Source organism: Euwallacea similis, chromosome 10 (assembly GCF_039881205.1).
Source record: "Euwallacea similis isolate ESF13 chromosome 10, ESF131.1, whole genome shotgun sequence".
In the NCBI taxonomy this organism is placed as follows: domain Eukaryota; kingdom Metazoa; phylum Arthropoda; class Insecta; order Coleoptera; family Curculionidae; genus Euwallacea; species Euwallacea similis.
Window position 1 is genome coordinate 5,456,364 of NC_089618.1, and position 24,253 is coordinate 5,480,616.

General features: G+C 41.4%; 1 protein-coding gene across 3 annotated transcripts; it reads left to right on the forward strand.

Annotated features, from left to right (window-relative positions):
* Positions 1-973: 973 nt before the first annotated feature.
* klu (klumpfuss) lies at positions 974-22,799 on the forward strand. 3 transcript variants are annotated; one of them, XM_066393861.1, is made up of 3 exons: positions 974-1,240; positions 9,876-9,920; positions 20,464-22,799. In XM_066393861.1, exon 3 carries the CDS (start codon positions 20,549-20,551, stop codon positions 21,815-21,817), a length of 1,269 nt encoding a protein of 422 aa, XP_066249958.1. In that variant the 5' UTR covers positions 974-1,240; positions 9,876-9,920; positions 20,464-20,548; the 3' UTR covers positions 21,818-22,799. The 3 variants fall into 3 exon arrangements, with proteins under 3 accessions (XP_066249958.1, XP_066249957.1, XP_066249959.1); XM_066393860.1 differs by lacking the exon at positions 974-1,240 and adding an exon at positions 7,512-7,879; XM_066393862.1 differs by lacking the exon at positions 974-1,240 and adding an exon at positions 9,290-9,795.
* Positions 22,800-24,253: the final 1,454 nt, after the last annotated feature.

The window sequence follows — 24,253 nt, forward strand, 5'->3', positions numbered from 1 at the left end:
AAGCAGGTTTAGACCCCTTTGACATTTTTCAAGAATTGTTTTGTATGGTAACAATTTGGTGCAGTTTAACTGCTAAACCTTCAAGACTTGATTTATAAAAAAACATCTATTTGTCGTAATCAATTCTAGTGCATTGGGCTTCAGCTTGGAAAAACTTGATAGCAATGGGATTTTGGAAAAAATGTGTTTGTTGGAAGTATATGCTTTTAATCACTGAAGTTGACTTCAAAATCGTTCTAAAAATTTTACCCTGCGCATTGATGGATAGGTCTTCAGAATAGTCGAACTTACAACTACCTAATGAATATACAAACTTTATAATTCAGTTTGGTGCTGGTACTTTTACATCACTCTTAGATCTCTGTAAGGGCTAATATCCGCATTTCGGCCTCCTTGATTTCAACAGAAAAATTACTTTTTTACGTTCAAATTAATGATACGTTGATGGTGGATCTTGACATTTCGGCCTCTAACATTTACTGTATTTACGCCCGCATATTTTTTAGCATGTTTCAGAATGCCTTACTTCAGTTTGACATCTCGTACTTCAGATGCGATATTGTCGATATTTTCTGGACGAATTTACTAGAATATGTTTCCTCTAGATTGACTAGATTCAGATTCACCTCATTTTGCAGGAAAATATTTTTTTTGTATTCCAATTCGACTGCTTTGAATGGTCTTTATTCATTAATCTATTATTGACTAAAATACTTTATTTTGATGTCTTGGTCTCCGGATTAACCAAACCCATAGCCACTCGATTTTAACGAAAAATCGAGAAAAAACGGTCAATTTAAGAACTCTTTTGCGTTTGATGACCAAATTTCGAGAAAAAAAAATGTCCGAGGCTTAAATCAGGACAATCTGGGAACGGAGCGTTGGTGCGAGCGGCGTGTACGCGACGCAAAGCGTTGGCGAACCCGCCGCCAAACGCAAAAACGGGCGGCAAAAAGAGGGGGGGTGGGAGGTGAAAAGCAACGAATCAGGGGCCGCCCCGGTCGCTCGTAGTTCTGGCCGTGGGTGCGAAATTTTCCCGACTCCGTTGTCAGTTTGCCGCAGTCGGCGGACGAATGTTGTCGCTTTGGCAACCAGAGGCGGCACGCGCAGAGCAGTACGCGTGCGACGTTCCAGTGTTTTTTTCGTTTATTTATTTATCTTTTTTCTGGCCACATACTATCAGTGTTGGGTGGTGATTCACATGTGACGTGGGGGGTGGTTATCTAGTGCCTCTTGCATGGTGAGTATTTTGGTTACTTGATGGTACCATGGCAGGGCTTGAAGGCGAAACGTCGCAAGAAAACCAGAAGTTGCACGTGCAGTTTAGATATTTACTTTAATTTTACGCGTTTTAATTGCCCCAAATTATATTTGGATATTTTTGAATTTCAAACTACGAAAGTAATTGCAGCCTTAAATTGTGATTTTTTAATCCAAAACATTCACCGAAAATAATACCAAATTCCTTTTAAAAACCGAAAAAAAATTACCTCGTTTAGAATCTAAACACCGCTAAAATATGCAAAAAACTTCTCAAATCCCTACAGAAAAGAACCTCCCTAGCACTAGGCAATAATAAACGTCCAGGGACCCAAGACGACCCTTTTTCAAAGCGACAATAATCACCGCGAAACCCGCAAAATTTTGTTAGCAAATAATAAATAATATTAATTTAGAGCAATTCGACAATACTGCACAAGAATTCTTTGACAAGTAAACAAATGAATGAAGTCATGTTGCCGTTTTTCACTCAATCTTGATTTGAGAAACTTAGATGAGATGAGAGAGATTTTGATAGGAATAAAGTGCTAGAATTGACGACTCTGACAGTCGTGTAAGTTGATCAGTAAATAATGATTAAATCTCACCAGTGAGGGCAGAAACTGATCTCAATTGAGCATTGAAGTTTGGCAACAAGTCGTAAAACTTCTGACATGACAGACAAACGAACGAAGCATTATTGCCGCTCGCTTACTTCGAGTTCTCAAACAAACAAAATTGTTTTCTGACGCTAAAAAAAAAATCTCCTAGCATGATCACAGGAAAAGTCAACAAGATTTCGATACGAAGTCTGATTTAAACAGTAATGACAACTTAAAAATATTAATGCAACTGCAGCATAGCTTCGATATTTTTGAATTCACAGACAGTGCTACACTGCCCAGTTTTCTACCAGGGAATAAGGGATTTGCCGATATAAAAATCAACTAAAAATCTAAGAAAAAACAGGACATCCAGGTGTTAGATGGCTCATTCACTGAATTTGCGAATTAAACTGAAGACGACGTCTTGTTAGCGTGTGTGAATGATTAAGCATAAATCATCATTTTCAAGGCAAAGCACCCTTCAAATGCAGCGAAGACTGAGGTAAAAAGTCTGAAAAAAATTAAGTAAAATTTGAAAAAAATTGGCAGTAAAACCGTACATTGCTTGGTAGCTAAACAAAAGAATGTAACTTTGTTGTCAAATTTGAATGAATTAATGGATTACAAATAATTCGCGTATGTATTTTCAGGCAAAGAATGGTGATTATTAATTTGACAACGGGCAATAGTTGTCTCTCAACAAAAAAATAACGCCTTGCTGCCACGCCCCAAAGATTTCACAATTTTTGGTGTATTTCTTCGGCAAAGATAACGGCATTGTGAGTTTAGAATAGAGGGTACAAAATGCACTGCAATTTGCAAAGAGGCATTGAGACGAAAATCATCACATAATACTTCCAAGACCAACAGCTTAACAATTCAACACAAAAACGTAACAACGTTGCCGTTTTTGAATGAAAGATTTGTGGTAAACTTCGGTGATCTAAGTCAAGAAGAATTTTTCAATGAATAAACGAATATTCTGACACTTTGAGACAACTGAAATATGGAACAAATGAATCTTGTTGTTGTATCTGTTATAATTTCAAGAACTTAGGGCAAACTTGGAGTAAAAGACTGAAATGGTAATTGCTACTAACTCCTGGGTTATTGGTTGCCTTGGTAGTTTTCAGCGTCACCTCTTAATGGATCATACAATTCCGAACATAATGATGCCTAGCCACCGCCGATTAATTCTCAAATCGGTAATAGAACTGTCAATAATTACATTTAATTTATTCTTAGGCAAAGCCTCCAGCGGCGAGAGCCCATTTTTTACCGGTAGTTGGTACCGGTACGTCTTAAATTTACCGACGTTCGGTTTCTCGGAATTCTTTCGTGTTGCTCGTAGTCGCACACGAAAAACTGCCGGACAGCGGGTACCATTTTGAATTCGGCGGCGACGCCATTTTGCCGAAAATCGTGCAAATATTGTACTTGCGGGCAGAATAAGCGGCGATAATCAATATCTTAAGTAAACCGCACTATCTGAATTATTTTGCAGCTTATTCAGTTGCCATCAGCCCAATTTTACTTGTATATACATTTGTTACCTCAGTGCTCCATGTGGAGAAAAAGAAATGTAAGTAATATTTTTGCGAGTGACATTTTTTAGATTTTTTGGCGAATTTTCATGAAAAATTCCTTTTATTTTTACTCTCTGGGTGACCAAAATACTTACTTTTGATGTTTTGGCCTCCACGTTAATCAGATCAATACCTAATCGATTTTTTTAAATCTTTAAACTGTCGGAATGTTGTCGAGTATTTTCTACTTGTTATTGTTCAGCAAAATTTATTGAGTCGGGAAAAATTAAAATCGTTCTATAATTTTCTTTAATTCAATATACCGTGACTGTCATTAAAACGACCAAAAGAGTAATTTTTGGTATGATGGATATTTTGTTGTAATCTATAAGGACGACTGCCGTGTAAATCATTGACAAGTGGCAATGCCGCAATATTCGTTTGATCAAAGTTTTGTAGCTGTCAAAATTGTAGAGCGATGCTGCCGGATGTTCTCAAGTACTCTCAGTGTAGGTAATATTATGTTCTTGCTACTATTTTCGGAAACGGCTTATATTATATTGAGCCGGAATTGGCTCCTGTGAAGTGGCGACTATAAATTTGTGGTATAATTGACAAGCAGCGCAATTAGTCAAACAATTAGGGTCGCGCAACAAGGGTTTCAAAGCGTATCAGACGCGCAATTAGGACAACACTTGCTCGCCTGGTCGGTAATGGGATGAAGGATCGCTCCTTTTCGCATTATTGGACAGGTGCCACTGAAAACTAATTATTATTATTGTTCGATACCGGCCGAGCGTACTCAAATCTGCCAAGTATTAGACGACATGCTGTCGACGGACATAGCCGAACGTTTGTCCAACTAAGTGAAATCAATATTGATCTTTTACTTAAATAAGCAGCGGACGCACATGTGCCGTATGCCTTTTAGGCAAATATTAGTACCCACACTTAACGAAAATATGCAAATGCACAGCGCAAGTGGCGACCGTTCGTCTCGAAGGTTGACAGGATCGTCGAGCGGCCTTTGTGTGGTGGCTTCGAAACAAAAAAAAGCGATTTTGCCTTTAGTGGACCGAGAGAAACGACGAGTAAAGACCGCCGATAATGGGGCTCTTGCTTGCGTCGGAGATGGCACGACGCCTCTGCACGTGTAGGAGGGATGTTTTAGTCACTGCACTGCCAGACGCGGCCGCCCACATCTCAGTCAAGGATTAAATTACAAAGGAAAAGTGGTGTCCTAAAACTCCGCACATAAACACACTATGAACAATGGAAATAAAAACTACAACATTGTTCCAGCGAAATTGACCAAAAACCATGTCACCAGATTACCAGAATTGAATTAAGTATCTCTCTAATTTTGGATTTTAACGGATTAGCTTCCGCGTCGACCAGATTTATAACCATCAGATTTTTACGTAACCTCGCACAACTTATTATTGAAACAATTTGTTTTTCCCCTAATGCCCTTTCGTATCTTATCTCAAAGTGCCTATGTTACTCGATGATGTGGCCTTCAAACTTACCAGATTCATAAACACTTGATTTTTTTCATTACGGCCTCCGAGATGACCACACTTAGCTGTTAACTTTTTTCTTCGAAAGGCATCTTTATAGCTTTTTTAGCGCCATTAATCAGCATTGAAGAAATTTTAAGGATGTCGAAAAGTGATTTTACTATAGTCAAAAGTTTTTGAGGAATTAAAAGTAATTTTAAACTCTCAAAACCGAGTCTTTTTGGTTCTTTATTATTATCGAAGATGTTTTTTCGACTTGATTTGGGGATAATACTTTTAAACTTTAAAATAGTTGTAAAAAAATCATATCTGTCACTTAGTTTTCTCTGTTTTTTTTTTTTACATGTAGCGCACTAATCGCTAGCTAAATTGCCTAACTGTGAGCGGCATTCTTGTGATAGAGATCCAAGATAAAGATGTTTTTCAAATAAAAAAAGATTCATTGACACCGTTACAAGCAAGGAAACTCAAGGAAAAATTCAAGAAAATTTGGCAACAATATCTGAAGCACATAGCTAAGCAAAATAATGACGCTCTATTGTCATGTCTCTATGACTCCACATTATTATTATTAAATTCATTAGAAGAGTGACAAAAATGTAAAAAATGTCAATTTGTTACATTGTTCCCAAACTCCACTCACCAGATTCCCCCAATTACCACCAATTTGTTCCTTCTGATTTAACTGAAACTTTCTCTTCCTATTGAATGATTTTTGTTAACCTCCTTCCCTGTTCGTGACCTAGAACGCCCCTGACACGAGTCGGGGGTGTATCGAGGTTGTTACCCCCGCAACAGTTGGCCACGACCGGATCGATCCGGATCCAAACGGGCGTCGAGTTCAAGGTCGTCCCCATGGGGGGGCGTCGGGACGCTCCGGCATGCGGTCTGACCCAGTCTCTTTGTTTTGTTTTCGGGTGCAATAACCGAACCAAAGCGACGATCGTTTATCACACGATCGGAGATACGGTGAAACAATTAAAAGATAAAGCGTTGGGCGTGGCATGCTAACTTTGGTGTTGATTAAATTTCGATTGTAATCGTTCTCGCTCTCTGTCTCTGTTTATTTAAATAAATTTTCGCGGGATTTTAACGGGAGTCATTAAGCAAACAATGGGCCGCTGTACCCGATCTATTATTATTTATTGGTATTGTAACGATCGATGGTTTCAGTTGCGATTGGAAAGGACGAATGGAGGTGTGCGCTGACAAGCTAATTATTACGGTTCGTTTTATCGTCTATTGCTTTATTAGTGCACGTTTCTCAGGGGCCGTCAAAACATCTCATTAATCCCCCCCGAAATTACGTTGTTTTTACCCGATTCTCACTCTTAAATATAGCCACCTAGGCAGACAAACAGCTGATGTGTCATTTTTCAGCGCCGCTGCTCTATTTACGGCTCCGACTTACGCACAATTTAAATCAGGACTCTCTGAGTGCAACATGGTTAGGTGCGTTCTTCCTCTACTTCTCCGTCCAATGCGGATAGTGTAAATAATAAGGGACCGGAATTTTTCTCAATTTTCGACTCTTTTAATTAACCGAAAGGCTCCATCTTAATTTTAACTAATAACTAGTATTTAGATCTGGACAGTGGGCTGTCCATCAAACGAAACCTTTCGTCCCATATTTTCCCATAGGAATTCTAAATTTAAGTCCAGACATACAAATCGCCAGAAATGAAAACCGGAACGTGTCTCTTGGATATGTAAAACGGTGTGAACTCTCGGCCTACTTGAGCTTGTTTTGACACCTCTGACAGATGGATGTCGTTCCCGTTTCACGCGAAGCGTGTTTTGGGGAAATGTTACTTTACACCTGGTTTAGATTCTGCAATATTTCAACAGGTATATCACCGAGACGTGTTTCACACGCATATTTGTCATAACTCGTTTCTTAGTGGAGGTGTAAGTATTTAAGAGGCAAATAAACGGGAAAACAGGCTTTGTTTTTGTATCATTTTACGAAAAGACAACATGTTTAATAAAAACACGAGCTATTTAAAAAAATTTCCATTTCACAACGTGACGACGTGGCTCAATTTGAGCCCTCTGGTCTCTATGCTCTTTGGAAAAAATCGACAATCTGTCACGATCACTTCTCAAACAAAAATAAAGCGAGGCGCTGTTGTTTAGTACAAGTCATCTCAAAAACCAGTGGAAGTTTTCCCCTTGGAAACTTAAGGCAAGAAACAATTTTGGCTTAGAATTTGGCAACGCTAGCCTGCGAAGAACAGCACTAAATGTACCCGTTGGAAGCTCTACTGCTAATGTTATTTTTTCGTTTGCTGTAACAATATTGTTGTGAAAGGAGATTGTTAGTTTTGACTATGAACTTGGCAATTCTGGATAGTCAAATGAGAGAGACCTAAACTCATATATAGAGACATAAAGAGAAGAAAATCTTTGAAATATGGCCTCAAAAACCGGTAGAACTGCTTCCTGACTAAGAATGAAGAGACTTTGGACGTTGGAAGGCAATATTTCTATATGAATTTGCGTCTATCGGATGGTTACACAATGCAGTGGTGCCGGGCGAAAGCCGTGGCCGAGCATTCGAAAAATTGACATTCCTTGAAGTGTAGGTGAGCAAAAATTAGTAGCGGTAATTGACAGTTTTAATTGCCGCGACTGGCGTCCAGTTCAAAGTGTCGCCGAAAACACGTTAATGAACACGGGGCTGACGCACTTCACTCCAATTCTGACGACAATTGTTTACTATTGTATTCAAATCGAATGGCCCCCGCGATCGCCTGATTTGCGTCCGGGCGGCTCAGCTGTTTTCGGGTCTTTGTGCCACGTGCGACCGAGTCAGCTGACGACCTTGATGCCGACGCCGCGCGCTTGACCTTCCCCATCTGGAAATGCACCCCCCGGAAAGTGGTTGGGGGCGGTGTCGCCCGTCAGTGGCGTACTCATGTCGCATCGTCCGGACGTGTGACGATATTAATTCGACACCTACCGAAAGGTAATCAAAATATCACATTACACTTACACGCAGCCATAAAAGAAGCAGATAAGAAAAATTCTCTAAAACACGATTCTCAGATATAAACATATCGAATATCGCCGACTCGGACGTTTATGTATGTGCCTTGTCTAATGCTTATTTGCCTGATAAGTTTCTATTCTGTGTAAAGTTCGTTTAATCAAAAACGCGCAGGGCCGTTTAAGGCCTGGTGAGGAGAGAAAAAATACGGCATTAATCACTAGGTAATGACAGGCGATGGTGTTGAAAAAGCAGTACCATCAGCAGTGTTTGTCAATGACTGAAAAGGCAGCCAGCGGAGCAACAAAGAAGTGGACTCCGCGGGAGTCGATTCAAATCCAATAACATTTTAAATAAGGTAGTCTAATAGTACCCGGGTTTTTTGTCCCGGGTACCACTCCGGCTAACAAGCGTATTATGTTTTTGTGGCCGCGTGGAATGTCGAAACATGTGGTTAACAAATGATTGCATTTCTGTCTTATACCCAGTAGTTCGATATTGTTCCTTGATAGCCTCCTTTTTCGGGACTCCATTGAGACGTCCGCCGTTGAATTCTCTTCGGTATTTCGAGGCAAGAATATAATAATTACGAGTATTAAAAGTGCGCCGGTGCACGCCGAACCGTAAACCGGCGGTGGTCAGAAAAAGGCTGTCAATTAAAATTATTTGCTCCAGCAACTCAAAACGGTATCTATTAATATTTTTAATTAAGTATAATACCCCGTCGATGTCGAGAGGATAAAACGCGAAGTGTGGGTCGGACTGGTTTACGTTTACGTAACGTGTGCCGTAAAAGGTGTGCTTTTTTTACCAGGAGAAACTAGGACCCTGATGTCTAATCACAGCGATATTTCAATAAGCAACGAAAACACACGGAATAATCTCTAAATGTGGCAACGTCGAGCTTAATGACAGCTGCTGTCTTTCACGATATATTTTTTGTGATTTATACGATTTCTCGTGTTCACGTCTCTTCTTGGGGATTAATTCATAAGTTCGTTCTTGACGTCTGTGCCAAGGGTAGGGTTAGCTTCAATTTTAGATACTGATTTAAAATTCCATTTTGAGATGATTTGAATCTCTTGTCTGTATAAATATCATGTTTTGAGAGCAATAATTCCTGAACATTAATTTTCGAACCGATATTTGTTCATTTTAACTAATGTTACTGGTTTTGTATTATATCGCAAATGTGGCAACATCGTTTTTGATGTTACGATTGACAGCTCGCCCATCGAAACAAAAGAAGTATGCAACATTTCTCATTTAGAAAAATTTCGTAGTGTCCTAAACGGTGATGAGCACGTCAAATCATTACCTAATATACGCCCTCGCAGAGTCGTAGACGACACCTGCGTGTGTGGTCCACACAATAAAAAGTCAATAATACATAGATCGGAGCATTCAGGCGGCCTGCCTAAGCGCGGTCGGCGCGTTGACAACAGTGGAAAATTCGAAAATTCCCACAAAACGATCATAATTCACGCCGAAAATAAATATGCGGCTTTAACAAGCTGAATGGTCGTAAAACCGTCTAAATAACCGTACATTTTCGTGAAAAGTGTGGGAAATGTTTTAATGATTGAGTGAGTGGTTTCGCTCCGGTCCTGTAAAGTTCACGTAGCCTTGTCAAGGTCACGTGTCTCGAAGCACCGGCACGTGTCAACTCGAGAGGTCACGACCCACTTTAGACACTTTGGGATGCTGCAAAGACCACCGGGTACCGTGGCCGTTTTTGCATCGTAAAGGGTTAGTGCGAAGATACCGCGCAAAACCTCCCCTCGAAGAATACCATCAACCGAAAAGGCACCGGTAGCCTGATGGTATCTGCCCGCTGACCATTTTGGCTCGCCGCCGGCATGTCGCGGCAAGTCTGGAATCTGTTTTCGATCAGGGTATGCGGGTACCACGTTTTTTTGTCCTCCCACGTTGTACCGTTGCGCTCCATTACTGATAGTTTCTTGTGTTTTTTCAGATCCTCCGCGGGCCACCGATTCTTTGGGAAGACCTTTCGTACACCGTAAGTATCTCCTCCGCACGGGTGAAGCTCGTAAAAGCCGTAAATAATACCTGTAGATTTAAATAGGCGATAACGATCTTGGGCGACGTTTATGTCGGGGGATAAGGTTGTTTATGAGGTGTCGATGACTGCAGTTGGCACCCCCAACGAGAACCTGCCAGAGCAACAATTCAAATGTGCTCGGGTTTCTTATTGAAAGTTTCATGAGCCGCCGCGCTCGTAATGGGCTCGGCCATGTTTAATGCATTTTATTAATAAATACGAGCCTATAGAAAAACATCCCAATTTATGCCCGGGTTTTCTCTCCCACGCCGCTGTCCCGCGCACACATACAATGGACAACAAGGCGTGAAATCGAATACAAATGTCCGGTGAAATCGGTTTTGACGTAAAATGATGGACACGATTACATCGGACAAGCACCATACCTGCGCAAGTGGGCCGTCCGACAAGAATTTTAAACGAATTTATTCAGATTTAACGCTGGCGAACTGCCCTTTGTCTATAAGTGAAGATTGGTCGGAGCAACCTCCGGGATATCCTAATTTAGCTCAATTAGATTCTTCCCAACCTATAAGGAAAGACTTTACTTCTAATAATTGACACGTTGGATGGTAGAGAAATTGCCATTTACAACCGATTTGGAAAGGCACTGTCATTTGTAGAGGGCAGAAGTCTGCTCGAATTTTGTCCATATTTTGACAAAAAGTGTTATTTGACGTCTTTATTTTTTCTAAGTAATAGGATTTTGTATCAATAAATTGCGTGGCCAAATCTGAAGTTGGACCTCTATTATTTACGACCTTCACCAATCGAAAGACGTTTACGATGCTTGAAATTTATTTAACGGCAGCTTTTTAACGTTTTCAAAGTCGCAGTGTCTTAATTAAATATCCCGTTTGTCCGAATTTTATGGGTTTGTTGTCAATCGGCCCTCTGGACTCCCCGATTTTCAGTCCAATTTCAGTTGCAGACTTCCAATTTGTAGACACAGCAAATAAAACTCGACAGACATAAATTTGGTGCCGCGAGAAAGGGCTTCTGAAGGTTCCGATACCCGGGGGCTCCACCAAAAAAAAATCCACCTGCTGCTGATTTACTTTTATTATCCATCCCCCGATTAGGATCTCCCTTTTTTTGTTTACCGTGGGTGATGATTGGGTCTCTCGGCGTTTTTATCGTCATTATTTATGACCTCCCCCTCGACCAGATCGAGGGTGTTCCTTTAATTACTCGGCCGAAATCGGGCGAGCGCGAAGGCCTCCGAAAACCAATCGACGACAGGTGCGAACAAATGAATGTCTCTTCGTTTTCAGCCAATAATGATGTTAAATGTTCCAAAGTAGAAACATGACAGTTACAAAGCGCGGTCTGTCCCGGCTACTGCTAAAGTAGCAGATTGGTGTGCAGATAAGCGCGGCTCGGCCCGGCTATTGTACAATCCCGGTAATGCACCTTTTATCTTTTAATGCCTTTTCTCTCCCGCACGGGGCGTTTTCAGCTCTGTAAAATATCGAGCTAAATGTTCGCGGCCTCTGGCTGTCGACATGGGCACTAACATTTCCTTTAAGTACCGCGCGTACCGTGACCGCGGACAATAAAGTAACACCGCATACCAAATGAACGCAATCGCTTATAACTTTATACCGGGAGAAAAGTTCTGATTGTGCACTGAAGCTACGTTCTCGGATTCCGCATCTTTTTCCATCAATATCGGCGATATTTGACAAATTTATAGATATTTGAATTTACATCAAAAAGCTGAAATAAGGAAGCGAATACTGTTCCCTTATATTTCTCTAATAAGCACAGAAATGACAAATTTAAAATGTCAATGTCACACAAGAATAATTGAATATCAGACTAGGTTTTTCCTGACATATGTCAAAAGCAGTAAAAACAAATGAAAGTGTTCTAGATGTAGGTATGATGGTCAAGATGAGAAGCCATTGTAACGGAGAAGAACAAGAAAAGAGTCTAGTCACGACAGATGACGTGTATCAGTGATTTATGATCGCAACAACTGCACCACAACAAACTGATTTAGATTATTCCTGTGTGAATATTCCTGAATAACTGCAGATTCTCTCCCTGATTCTCTTGTTGGAATTTTTTTGACATACACCCATGGGCAGATGTGCCGATTTTTAACGAAACGACAGCGATAATTGAGCGACCGTGCCTGCTACAAGTCCCGATATAATGGCATAAAACTTAAATTTTATTAAGGACGAGCTTTTTTGCTCCTCGTGCATGAGCGAAACCGGCCCGTTTCCTTTTCGGCTCGTTAGGAGGAGGAAACGGCTGTGGTTTAATGATACCACAAACGTGCCCGAGAAAAAATCCGATAAAGTTGTAGCGCGCCGCATTCTGGAGATATTTGTATCAAGATGCGCCATTATTAGCCCCGCACTTTCGAATCATCCAAATACGGACGTCCCTTCTGTCCGCAGACACATTCCGCGTAGGCTTTCAGTGGCCGGTTTATTTATGCGTTAGGTGGCAAATATGCCACCATTCATCGGATCGCGGTTTAATTTATGGCACCGAAAAGACGTTGCTGCGCTTATGAAATATTTGCGAACGTCCCAATGGACTCTCGATATTTATAACGTGGAAATTTGCAATTACAATGACTGTATCGCGAGCCCGGCACTCATATTTACATAAAACCAGACGGGGGATTTAAAGGTGCATGTAGGTGTCGCCTCAGCGGACTTTAAGAAGCCTCCTTGCTCTAATCTATATGTATCGGGATCCGCACGCATTTATATGCCCCATTTACATAATACACACACTCATACAAGAAGCCTTATTCCAGCGCAGAAACTATTTCTCAACGTACGAGTTTTAGTTTCGGCCTCTTCGCCTGCCAGATTCAGGCCTGTTGGATTTTTTCCCTCATTTCTATTCAAACGAGCGCCGTACAAAAAGCGCACAGAGCTTTGAAAGAAAAACAATCGGGCATCGGCCGAAAAAGGCTTTATCGGCGTTAGGTGCAATTACGGGTCGCCGTAATTACTCCGGTACGTAAAAAATGTCCGTCAGGTGGCGACTGTTCCGCGAACCGTCGTCCCATATGGCCGACGGCGTAAAAGGCAACGTCGCGAATTCTGTTTTCGTCGTAAATCTTGGTGAGTGATGGCGCGCGAGTCCCCAGAAACGCTACGTTCCCCGTTGTTTTTTTTATACAATTCTTCCTACTGAGTATTCATTAGAGATGGTAATTGTTTGAGATGTTGCAGCATAACCGTATCGATCGATGGGCACTGGGATCTAGAGCTTTCGCTGACCGTTTTAGAAGTTAAAACTACAAGGATTAGTTCATCTGGAAATTTTAGAAACTCTTGGAATTAATGTCAGAGTCGTTGTTTATATGTCTCACAATCCAGAAATATATTTGATTTTACAATGATGTCATCCAGATGCGAATTTTACCAATTAACACAACTTTCACGTTTTTCAAAACGTAAAAAAAAATTGCGGCGACGTATATTTTCTAGTGGCGCCGCTCAGGTGCTGTATTTTTCAAGTGAGTACAATTTTTATAATTTTCAAAACAAAAAAGCTGTATGCAAATTTCCATAAACGATTAAACGTTTATGAAAATGCTCTGTGCCTTTATTTTTCTCTTTTGATTCTTCAAACTTGAAATTTCCCAATTAAAACTTCGATGAAACGGTAAAACTGAGTTGGAGTTGAATTTTCATGCTCTATAAGTAGCGGCGGACCTAGAAGGCGGGGAATTGGAAGATTTTCTTCGATTTCTGCTATCTTTACCCGATGTTCTCAGGCATTTCTTCGAGTCCTAGAACGCAGCTTTTTCAATGATAAACAATAAATCAGTTCCGGATAGGGATCGCTCAGAGTTCACGCGAGCGACGGATACTTTTTTTCCCGGACACCTCTGTTTATGCGTCGTTCGCGGCTTAGAAAAATGCAATTATCCGGCGTTTCTTGTGCGGGGATTCTCGACAGTCATACAGCCCAACTTGGCCGGTGCCATTTACTACCTCTTAAAGGTGTTGAAATCGCCTCCCATCTGCGTTATGGCATTGTTGACGCGCGTTTTTTCCGGAATATCTCTCGGTCAGATCGATCAAACTGCTGCTGCCACTTAAGCGGCAATTTCCCAAAACGACTCGGCTATTTTAGTAATTATTACTATATTATGTATTGCCCAACGAGCCTATTTATTTACTTAAGATAGAGATCTGCGGTTAATGCATTACTTTTGTCCTTTTTTATTTATTCGCTTTATCTATTATTATTATTATTACAATACAAGTCCTTTCTATTGTCTCTCTCTCTCTCTCTCTCTCTCTCTCTCTCTCTCTCGCTCTCGCTCTCTCGATAACGGGGAAAAAGCCAGTCATGCCTTTCGTCTGCGAGGCATAAATCGGGCGAGGGCCTCTTTATTAGACGAGGAAAAATGCCCTGGTAGATATTAAAAAGTTCCGCTTGCGCGGTCGCAAATGATTCTCATCGCTACGACTAACTGTAGTCGCGAAAATCATCGGTCTCATAAAGGGAATTAAGATCGTGGGCGGTGAAACTAGACCAAATAAACGTCCCATAAAAATCCGCTTTATCAAGACGCGTTTCAGCGAAAAAATCGCCCACCACGCGGTAATTATCGAGACAGTTAAAGCGGCCGCTGCGGAAAAAGTGCCGGAACACACCCTCAAAACTGCCATCATTATCGGCTCGAGCTCTAAAACTGACATTAGAACTAGTCTAATAAAATCAATCAGTCGACCCACTCGTCGAATTCTCATCTCTTGCGTTTAATAGGGGACTTCCTGCGTATTAATTCTTGGACACCTGATAAACGCAGGACCGGACTACATTGTGCAAACCGATTCGTTAAATATGGGATAATGTCCCGAAAGAAATATAAAGTATTATAAAGTATATTAGGACTTACAGGTTGAAAGGGGCCCAACCATGGAATTTTGAAAGTGCGCTTTTTAAACGGTGCGGACGCCTCCAGGATGGCCCGATTCGTACTTATTTCACTCAGAATTAGTTTAAAGCGGGGAAAATGGATCCCTCTGGAGATTTTTAATCGAAATCCTTAATTTCACTCGGTCCATACGTAGAAAACGACAAATCGAGTCTCATTGCAAGTGGTCCAATTATTGGAATTTTTACAGAGAGAACTGAATTAGGACTCAACTCGGTGGACACGAGTACGAGAATTGGAAAAATATTAATGTGTAATCTGCACATTGAGCACATCAAAAAGAGAAATATTAAGCAAAATGTCCTCACCCTAATTGTTAGAATTCGCAATGGCGTTGGTAAAAACACGCAAAACTCCTCGATTTATTAAGAAGAAATGATATGGTTGTTTGGCTCAAACCTCAGCTCAAATTAAGATTTTGAAAACCTGCCATCTTTGAGCGGATACTTCCAAGAATTCGTTGATCTCGGAATCAGACATTTGACAATTGACAGTTCCACGCAGAGTTATAAGTCCGAATCGTTAACGTCTCGAAGCCGTCTCTGCAGCCGTATCAATGTCAAGAACAGTCTTTCGGTGAAAGGCATTATTATTTTAAGTCCAAAAATACGGTTTTTACGTGTTCCTGCTCAGGTAGTCGAGGTCAATCTTTAATGGTCCGTACGTCAGGTAATTGGCAATCAAGCGACGTAGCGCGCAATTATAATTATTGTCGGAATCTTGGGATTGGCGCTTTTTCCCGACTCTTCATCCCGGAGAGTGAGAGGCGGCACGCGAACCTCTACTTCGACGCCGATTATCAATAAATAAACCGAAACTAATTCGCATGCAAAGCCAGTTTGCATCGATAATGTAACGCAAGCACACGTATGTAGTTTCCATCGGGGATTTGGAGAGTGCCAGGTGGTTCCTCTCTATGGTTAAATACAGCGACGCCCACACTAGTACCATTCTGAGTCACATGTGTCATAACTTGCCCCCAGGGGGAAAACCATATTAATCAAGTTTATGTAGCAATATCGCCTGGATTTGTGTACTTACCTTCAAGTGTTACTTGTGTTCAAGCGAGATGTGAGTCAAATTGGGTAAAATCTGGCAGTCCGGCTGGCTTCTAGTCTTTTATGCATCATAATCCAGAAGTGAGAACCTAAAAAGCACATTAGCAACATTACTGGCAAATTTCTTCATTAATACCAATATATGACATTCAGTTGTTAGTGGTTCACAATAATTAAAAAACCAACGCTTAACGCGATGTTGCCATTTTTTTGAATCGTATTTCTCCGTTGCTTTTCGATCTAATTGATGCACTCCCACAACTCTTCACCGGCCATTAAGGTTGAAAAAAACTAAGCTTGGGTCTTAATAGAGACGTCGAAGTCGATTCGGCCCGACTTGATTGATGTCTCGAATCGAACCGATGATTTGTTGCCGCAGCCATCTTTATTTCATTTCAAAAGAGATCGATTCGGTTATTAATTGAGTGAGTCGAAATTAATCGGTTCTAATGGAACCATTAAGAGTCTAGTGGTCTCACGTGACAGAAAAGCATCGCGTGCGCCTGTTTTTTGTTTAAATTGTTCCTACAGGTGCTAAGGGGGCAGGTGTAAACAAGTTATTGAAAAATGTGTATTAGCAGGGTATGCATAATGGGGGTAATGACGAAGGCATAAATTTTGCTCCATCAGAAACTTTGTAGCGAGACCTCTTCAGTTGCAGCAGGGCTTAATTACGGGCGATTAATTCGTTTCGAGAGCGTTTATATCAATTAGATCGCATCGAACTGGCCATTTTTCCTCGTCGAAACGTGAGCAAACATTGAAAATCAATTAAGGAGGTGGCTTTACGTAAATCACCGGTCGCACCTTATAGGTGTCGCTACGGTAATTCCGCCATTAAAAACACGATAATCCTTTAATTTATATCTACATCGAATAAACAAATAATTATATTATTACAATGACCATTAACAACCTGGAACTATTTGGCTTAAGGCCTGTTCCGAACGGCTTTTTCGATATCTGTTTCCATAGTCTTTGCACTTTGGCCTGCTTCAAGTCCTGATCTAGTCCACGCTGATTTGCATTTCTAAACAATTTATCGGTGTGCGGTTTCGATCACTGCGATTAGGTCGATTGTAATATTATCCAACATTACTTAAATATTAGGGAAGCCTCCAAGATATAGTCCTCTTCAACTTTTCTGAAAATTAATGAAAATAGGAAAAATATGGCACACACAACTTTTCTAAGCAGAAATTCCTATTTAAATTGTGTGGAGACCTCCAACATGGTCCGATTCAAAACTATTGCACTCTCTTCAAGTTTGGTCAAATCGAAAGAATAAGCCTTCTTCGAGTTTCATTTCTGCTTAAATGCCATGGAAGCGTCCAGGCTGGCCCGTACTAACTTATTCGAATTAGTTAAAAATTTATTTTTGACATGGAAAAAATAAGTTGCTCTCGAATTTTCTAATCGAAGTTGTTCATCTCGCTCTATCCGCGGCCAGAAGACATTATTTATAGACTGAAGCAGTCATTGTTCGGGATGCGCGAGAAATGTCCCACGCCAAAAAAGCGTCCTCTTTTTGTCATTCCCCGGGCGGACTGGTGCACAATTAATCACGGAAATCTGGCAAACGCGTCGACGCGATCGCTTTGTTGGATTTCGGTACAAATTAAAATCGTCCGAATTAATGAACCTCTTGTCGGACCGGCGACAATATCTCAAACTTGTGTCCGTCATGTCGCGACAACTGTTTCGCTCTCAAACGCATTTAGAATGGTCAGAAAAAGTGCAGCCCAGCGCCTCTCTGTATTTGATTTTAAAGGAGATTAACTTCCTAACTATCGTAAATCATCTTCTCAGTCTATACAGGGTAAGGGAACTTTACTCAAACTTGTGTCCTTTTGATTTAGAAATGTCCTAACTCAACTTTCTGAGTTCAAATCCAACCCGTGCTTTCGAGTTAAGAAATACGAAAAGCTAGCAAAAAATGATAACGCCGTCTTTTTCTTTGAAATTAGAAAATTATAAAATCCACTCCAACTCCAAAACCTAATGATTCGTAGAATCATTAGGTTTTAAAATTTATGTCTTGGAGATCTTAAGGATGACCCGATTTGAATCTATTGGACTTTCTTAAAAAATGAGCAAAAATCGGACATCTTCGCAACACTATTTACTTCCAGGGATGCAAGCTACAGAGATGTGTAAATATGCAGTTTGCACGAATTTAGATCCAGTGTGCCGGTCAAGGAAAGTATTGTCCCGAGCGCTAATTAATCAACGGCAGTTGTTAAGTGTAGAACTGGAGGTACTTGATAATTATTAATAATAAGTGCCGATCGCAGATAGCGGGCCTTAAAGCAAACTTAATTAAATCCCGCATAGAATTAATTATGAAGGGGCATGTAGAAGTTTAATTAGTCGTGTAGTGGGTGGTACCGCTGCGGCCGTAAATTACCTAGTGTTAATCGAGTTTTTGTCCCCTGTCCGATATTTATGAAAATATGCTAAAAACTAGTCTTAACCCACGCGCTCGATATTAACGCTCGATAGACGATGCCCGGCGGGCATCGAAATCATGCAGCACAGAAAATTAATTTTATTATCGACGGCTCACTGCTACCTTATCGGCTACTAGAATTGTTGCAAAATACTCTTAAATTACCGCCTAAACTGGTCCTCGGTAATCGGTTTTCAATTATTATTATTTGCGTGGGACAATGGACTATAGGGAGGGGCAGAATTATCGACCATTGGTGGGGCAAAAATGCGGTCAAAAAATGCCTGTGGGATCGAAAAAAACCACCCACTGAAACGTATCGGCATATCTCGAGCCGTCCTCGAGCCATATACGTATCGTCGCTACAATCGACGGAATACAAATTTCCTTTCAGTACTCGGCTCGTTTTTGCCTCGGCCCGAAGAATGCGCCGCTTCTGACTTCGACAAAGCACCGGCCATTTTTTTCTCGATATAAATGAAATCACAATATGCCTACAACACTTCTTCGGAGAGAGAGAGAGTGGAGACCCGAAACATGCACGATGAAGGAATTAAGTTGGGCGCGGCCCCTGTCGCAGAACTGGATCGCTCGTTGTCAAGTGCAAAAGTAAATGCGGGTCTGGTTTTTTTCGTTGATTTGAGCGAGATACAAACTGTCACGAATCGGGGGCCATAAATCAAAACCCGAATAGAAATGGCACTTGCAATCGACAAGCCCCCCGATCGACCGTTGCATTTTATTGCCGCTTTTGCCGCAGCCGCTTCGTGCCAAAAGATGCCAGACACCCGCAACATTTACTATTAAATAATCCGCAGAAGCATTCGCCGGAATGGAAAAACCTGGCTTGCAGTCGTCCTGCACCATTTTAGATTCATACCATAGACGTGCAAATACTCTTAACAGTAAAAGAGCAGACTTGGGCTTAGACCGTGATTCTTAAAAGGCAGCTGCAAGGGATTTCCGCGACGCCAGAAATTATCTAAATCCACCCATTGAACAAACAGACGGATTTAAGCTCGTTAAAGTTTGCCAACCCCCCACCCGCCCCCTTTGCAGACAGCCACTGGATTGCGTTAGTTGTGTCTAGACACCCCCGCAATGCACCATCAAGCCAACGTTGCCAAAACAGCCCTTATTGCTTCTGGAAAAGAAGAAGAAAAATTGTCAGTGGGTCTTAAGACGGCAACCATGCTCCTTCACAGAGGTCTTCGACCACGTGTCTTCGGTCTCTGTCCATTCATGACGCGGAACGGGGTCAATTGTCAGGTGGATCGCACAGGTAACCATCGACAGGTACCTGGGGCACGTATTCACGGATCAGTGACGACGAGCGGCGTGGGCGTCTTAATATAATAATTCCTGAATCGGAAATTTAAAAATATCACACGCAGGCAGATCGGGTTATCTAGGAGACCCCATCATTATGTTGCATAAAAAATGTTTGAGTTTAGGGCCTCTAAGCATCAGTTGAAATTAAGCAAAAAACTTAGATTTGCAGGTAGATAAGGGCGTCTATTCGTTCATTGATGTAAGCGTCCTTACACACCTGTATATGAAGGTGATTTTGCAGTCTTTCGGCCCAAAAAAATGGTTTTTTTTTTCACCCATTTATTCCATATGTTTAGTTTGATTCACATAATTTCATCAATTATCTACCGTATTGACTTCTATTACTATCTAGCCGTAATAATCAGTTGTAACCAATGGAATAGCCGCAAAGCAGATGTACTGTAAGATTTCATCGCGCAGTTTTACTACTTTTACTTTATATTCATTGTATCTATCTCCGCCTAAATGCGAAAAATTCGAAATCTTAAAGTTCTCCCATAAAATAGATTTTCTATTCAATTCATATATATTTCACACATTTTTTTGATTAATTTGTCTATCTATTATAAAATAAACCAGTTAGAATTTTTCAAAATTTTAGCCTTTTGCAAACTGAGCGACAGCTACATTAAAACTGACAGAGACATCCGCTTTTCTGGACAAAATTAGCTGAAAATGAGTACTATGTCGATGGGATTGGAATTTGCATCCTCTAAATTCTTGTTTCATCCATTCCAGGTGGGACCCAACCACGCAATCCACCACGCAGCCTATCGACAGTCCCAAGAAGGCTTGGAAGCCGTACGAACACCTGCTGCCCGCCATGACGATGGCAGAAAGCTCTCTCGAGGCTCCGGATAAGACCAACAACAACCACTCGATGGTGGCCAACCACAACCACCGGCCACTGGTCAAACAGCGCAAGCGCAAGCGGCTGAGCCAGGTACTGGACAAGCTAACCGGCACCAAGGAAGAAATGGTCAAGCACGAGTACGTCAACAACAACAACGAGGAAGGACTGATTACGAAAAAGCAACATTACGGAGAAGTGTTCAAGTTTGAACCGGTCAAAGACCCGGAGGATGATGTGTTCAGTCCTGCGAGTTCCAGTAATAAGTCCCCGCATAGCAGTACCGAATCTCCAAGGATCAGTTTTAGTCCTTTGAGGATTAAGGAGGACGATTCGCCTCCTCATACATGGAACAGGCCTCCTTGTGCGTGCTATCAATGCGTTGCAGGAGTGGGGCATCATGGTTTGCACCCTTACGACCGGTTTTTCCCTGCATCACCCATCAGCCCTTTAACACCCGCATCACCCAGTTTCGAGCGCTACTTGCACTCCAAGTACCTTCCAGATATCTTTCGGAGGCGCAGCCACTCGGATTCGGATTTATGGTTCGAGAAGCCTCGCACCGCCACAGCAGAGCCCCAAAATTCCCCCCAAGAATACCCTTTGGACTTATCCATGAAGGGTATCAGGGCTAGAGAGCTCAGTTCTTTGGAGTGTTTAACTCTCCCTCCCCCTCTGCAGCTGCTCCCCCCTGGGTTCCTCCCTCCAAAAGGGTCAGTATCTGTGCCTGTAGTCAAAGGAGACGTAGCTTCTCCCACTACAAAAGAATCAGTGGCGTCCAGGTATAATCTTGAGGTGTCTCCAGTGGTTGAGGAAATGCCACCAGGCTCCGATGTGGCCTTCGTATGTCCAGTGTGCGGGCAAATGTTCTCTCTACACGATCGCCTGGCCAAGCACATGGCATCAAGGCACAAAAGCCGGCAAAACTCATCGGAAACCACAGCAAAAGCGTATCTGTGCGAGGTGTGCAAGCGGTCTTTTGCCAGAAGCGACATGCTCACCCGACACATGAGACTACACACCGGGGTCAAACCATACACATGTCGGGTGTGTGGACAGGTGTTTTCGAGATCAGACCATCTGAGCACGCACCAGAGAACGCACACCGGGGAAAAGCCCTACAAGTGTCCTCAGTGTCCTTATGCGGCCTGCAGGAGGGACATGATCACACGGCACATGAGGACACACACTAGGTACGAGCCCGAGAACCTTAACCCGGTGGTCAAGACTGAGAGTCAGTGACGTGCGTCGAAGGAGATCTCAAATCATTCCAGAGTGAGTCGGTCTTAAAAAATGACAATCTTCAGAGTTTTATGTATACAGAGTGCCAAAATTTTGGGGGCAACAAAGTTAAGACAGTGAGTAGTTTTTTGACCAGTTTTTGACTTATAGATCTGAATTTATATATTAATATGCTCTGTGATAATGAAAGAAAATACAAGGGAAACTAGGTGAAAAAAAGTGTCTTTTTTCGGTTTAACTATATATTTTTGATATTATATAATTAGTTGTTCTCTCTCTTTCTTTTTAACGTTAGTAGTTACTAAGCAGCTTATAGAGGACCCGAAACCGCTTCAAGCGTCCTCTATTGAGATTTGTTAATTTTTTTTTGTACTTAGAATTTATATCTACTATTACGTATTAAGTTGTAAATTTCTAGTGCCACTGTAAATATACTCTGTTCCTATTTATCGATGATGGATAGCCGGCGTGGTAAATCTTATTATTGCCACCTTGTTTACTAAAACCACCCGGTATAATATCTGAAGTCTGTTTCTATGATCTGTTGTGCCACTCAAAGACGTTTTCAAACTTAACTTATTGCTTTAGTTTTAGTTTAGTGCCCACATAAAATGCGCAGATTCTCTCTTTTTTGTTTATATTTGTACCCTAAGTTCGTATTTTTAGTTCGATTTGACAATTTTGACCTAATGAGGTGTATTTATTATATATTTTTTTATTTGTAAACAGCAAGGTTTGTGGTTAGTTCAGGTTAATCATTATTCGACAAAAGTCACCTTAGATGAAATCGGGCTATCGCGGAGGTTGAGTGTTTGAAGTCGATCACAAGCCTTGCAGTGAAATGTAGGACAGCTGCCCTTTGGAGTTGTTCGAGCGATTTTTTTAATTTATAATACTTTGTTACTTTTGATTTTTTTTATTGCGACTCGGTCTGACTTTTCTTGTTAATTTTCGACAATAAACTGTGAGGTTTCTCTCCGAATATTCAAGTTTCATTCAGTTTCAAAGGTAAAAACGTCACATCGGCCCCAGGCGTTAATAAATATGTATTAATTGATTGTCGGATAAGATACATACACACATAATTCGAAACGCTTTATCGCCGTTTATGGGCCTACTAGAAAAACTAGTTTGTTTAATATGGATCAAAATCGTGGTATTTGAGGCGGAATTGGATTTAATATTGTGTCCCCGGTAGGCGTATCGCGTTACGTGCCTCGTCTAGAAAACACACGGCATATTTGGAATTAATTTCTTGTAAGTGGGCACAGAGGCGGTCTGAGATATTGGTTAAATAATTTGTACTGCATAGGTACCCCAAAGTTGCCCAAAGCATCCACTTTTCTGGAAAAAATGTACTGAAAATGAGTACCAAGTCTAAGGGTCCATCTCCAAAAAGAAGAAAGTTATGAATTTTTCGAACGAAAATTTTGTGACAAATATATCAGTGATATCTGTGGAAGAAAATTGAAGTGCGAGTTAGGTCCTTCGCATACACCCATTTTTCTCCTTTTTCCTTTAAAAACATATTTTCGGGACAAATTGAAGTTAATATAATTTTTTACAATGCTGTTATTCAGCATTTCACAAAAAACTATCGTCATTTTCACCACAGACCTATCCACCACACGCTGACTTTCAGCAGTTTTTTTCCAGATAATCCTATGACAGTGTCACTTTTGGCGTAGCTCCTACTTAATTTTCTCTATAATAGAAAGCCAGTCAAAGGCCGTTGTTTCAGCTCGCAAATTCGGTACCACCAGACCACGAAAGCAATAAAATAGACGTTGTTTTGAGCTGAGAAAGGCCGACCAGAAAAACCCGTGCTCGTTGAACAATGAACGCCGAGAGTGGCTCCGATCCATAATATGTGATATAAAGTGGTACCGCTCTGCAGTCACGTGGAACGATTAGCCAATGGGCAGGTGCATTCCGGTATTTTCCGCTTAATAAATACGAGAGTACCCCGCGCGTTCCCGTTACGTCCGTTCCATCAAAGGAGCAGCGAATAACTTATTAAAATTCCTGGCATATACCAGTACTATATCTGGACGATAATCGGTGGCAGCGGCGCGCTCGTGCGTCGAGCGAAAAAAGGAGCACCACGCCACTGGCCGAATCACCCCGGGCCGGTTCCTGAAGGACCTGCACGGAAGCAGCACCGCGCGATGCAAAACGACCAATTAGCGACCTCCCGGTGAGGAATGCGTGAGATGGTACCCGCCTGATACTATTCAACTATAGGTACCGTGAGCTACGGTTCGTCTGATCGCCCGTTTTGTATTATTATTTCTATATCGTGTCTTGTCAGTAGAATTGTTGTTAGAGGAAAAAATGCCAAGTCAGATAGGAGAAGCTTGAAACCGCTGCTTGACTTGACTTGAAGTGATAAACTGTATTGTGTTAGATCATAAGGGAAAAGGGGGAAACTCACTA

Coding starts and splice junctions, on each gene's coding strand:
- klu (XM_066393860.1), top strand. CDS start 7,776: ATGCACCCCCCGGAAAGTGGTTGGGGGCGGTGTCGCCCGTCAGTGGCG. Junction 7,880..9,875: donor AATTCGACACCTACCGAAAG/GTAATCAAAATA, acceptor GTGTTTTTTCAG/ATCCTCCGCGGGCCACCGAT. Junction 9,921..20,463: donor GGGAAGACCTTTCGTACACC/GTAAGTATCTCC, acceptor CATCCATTCCAG/GTGGGACCCAACCACGCAAT.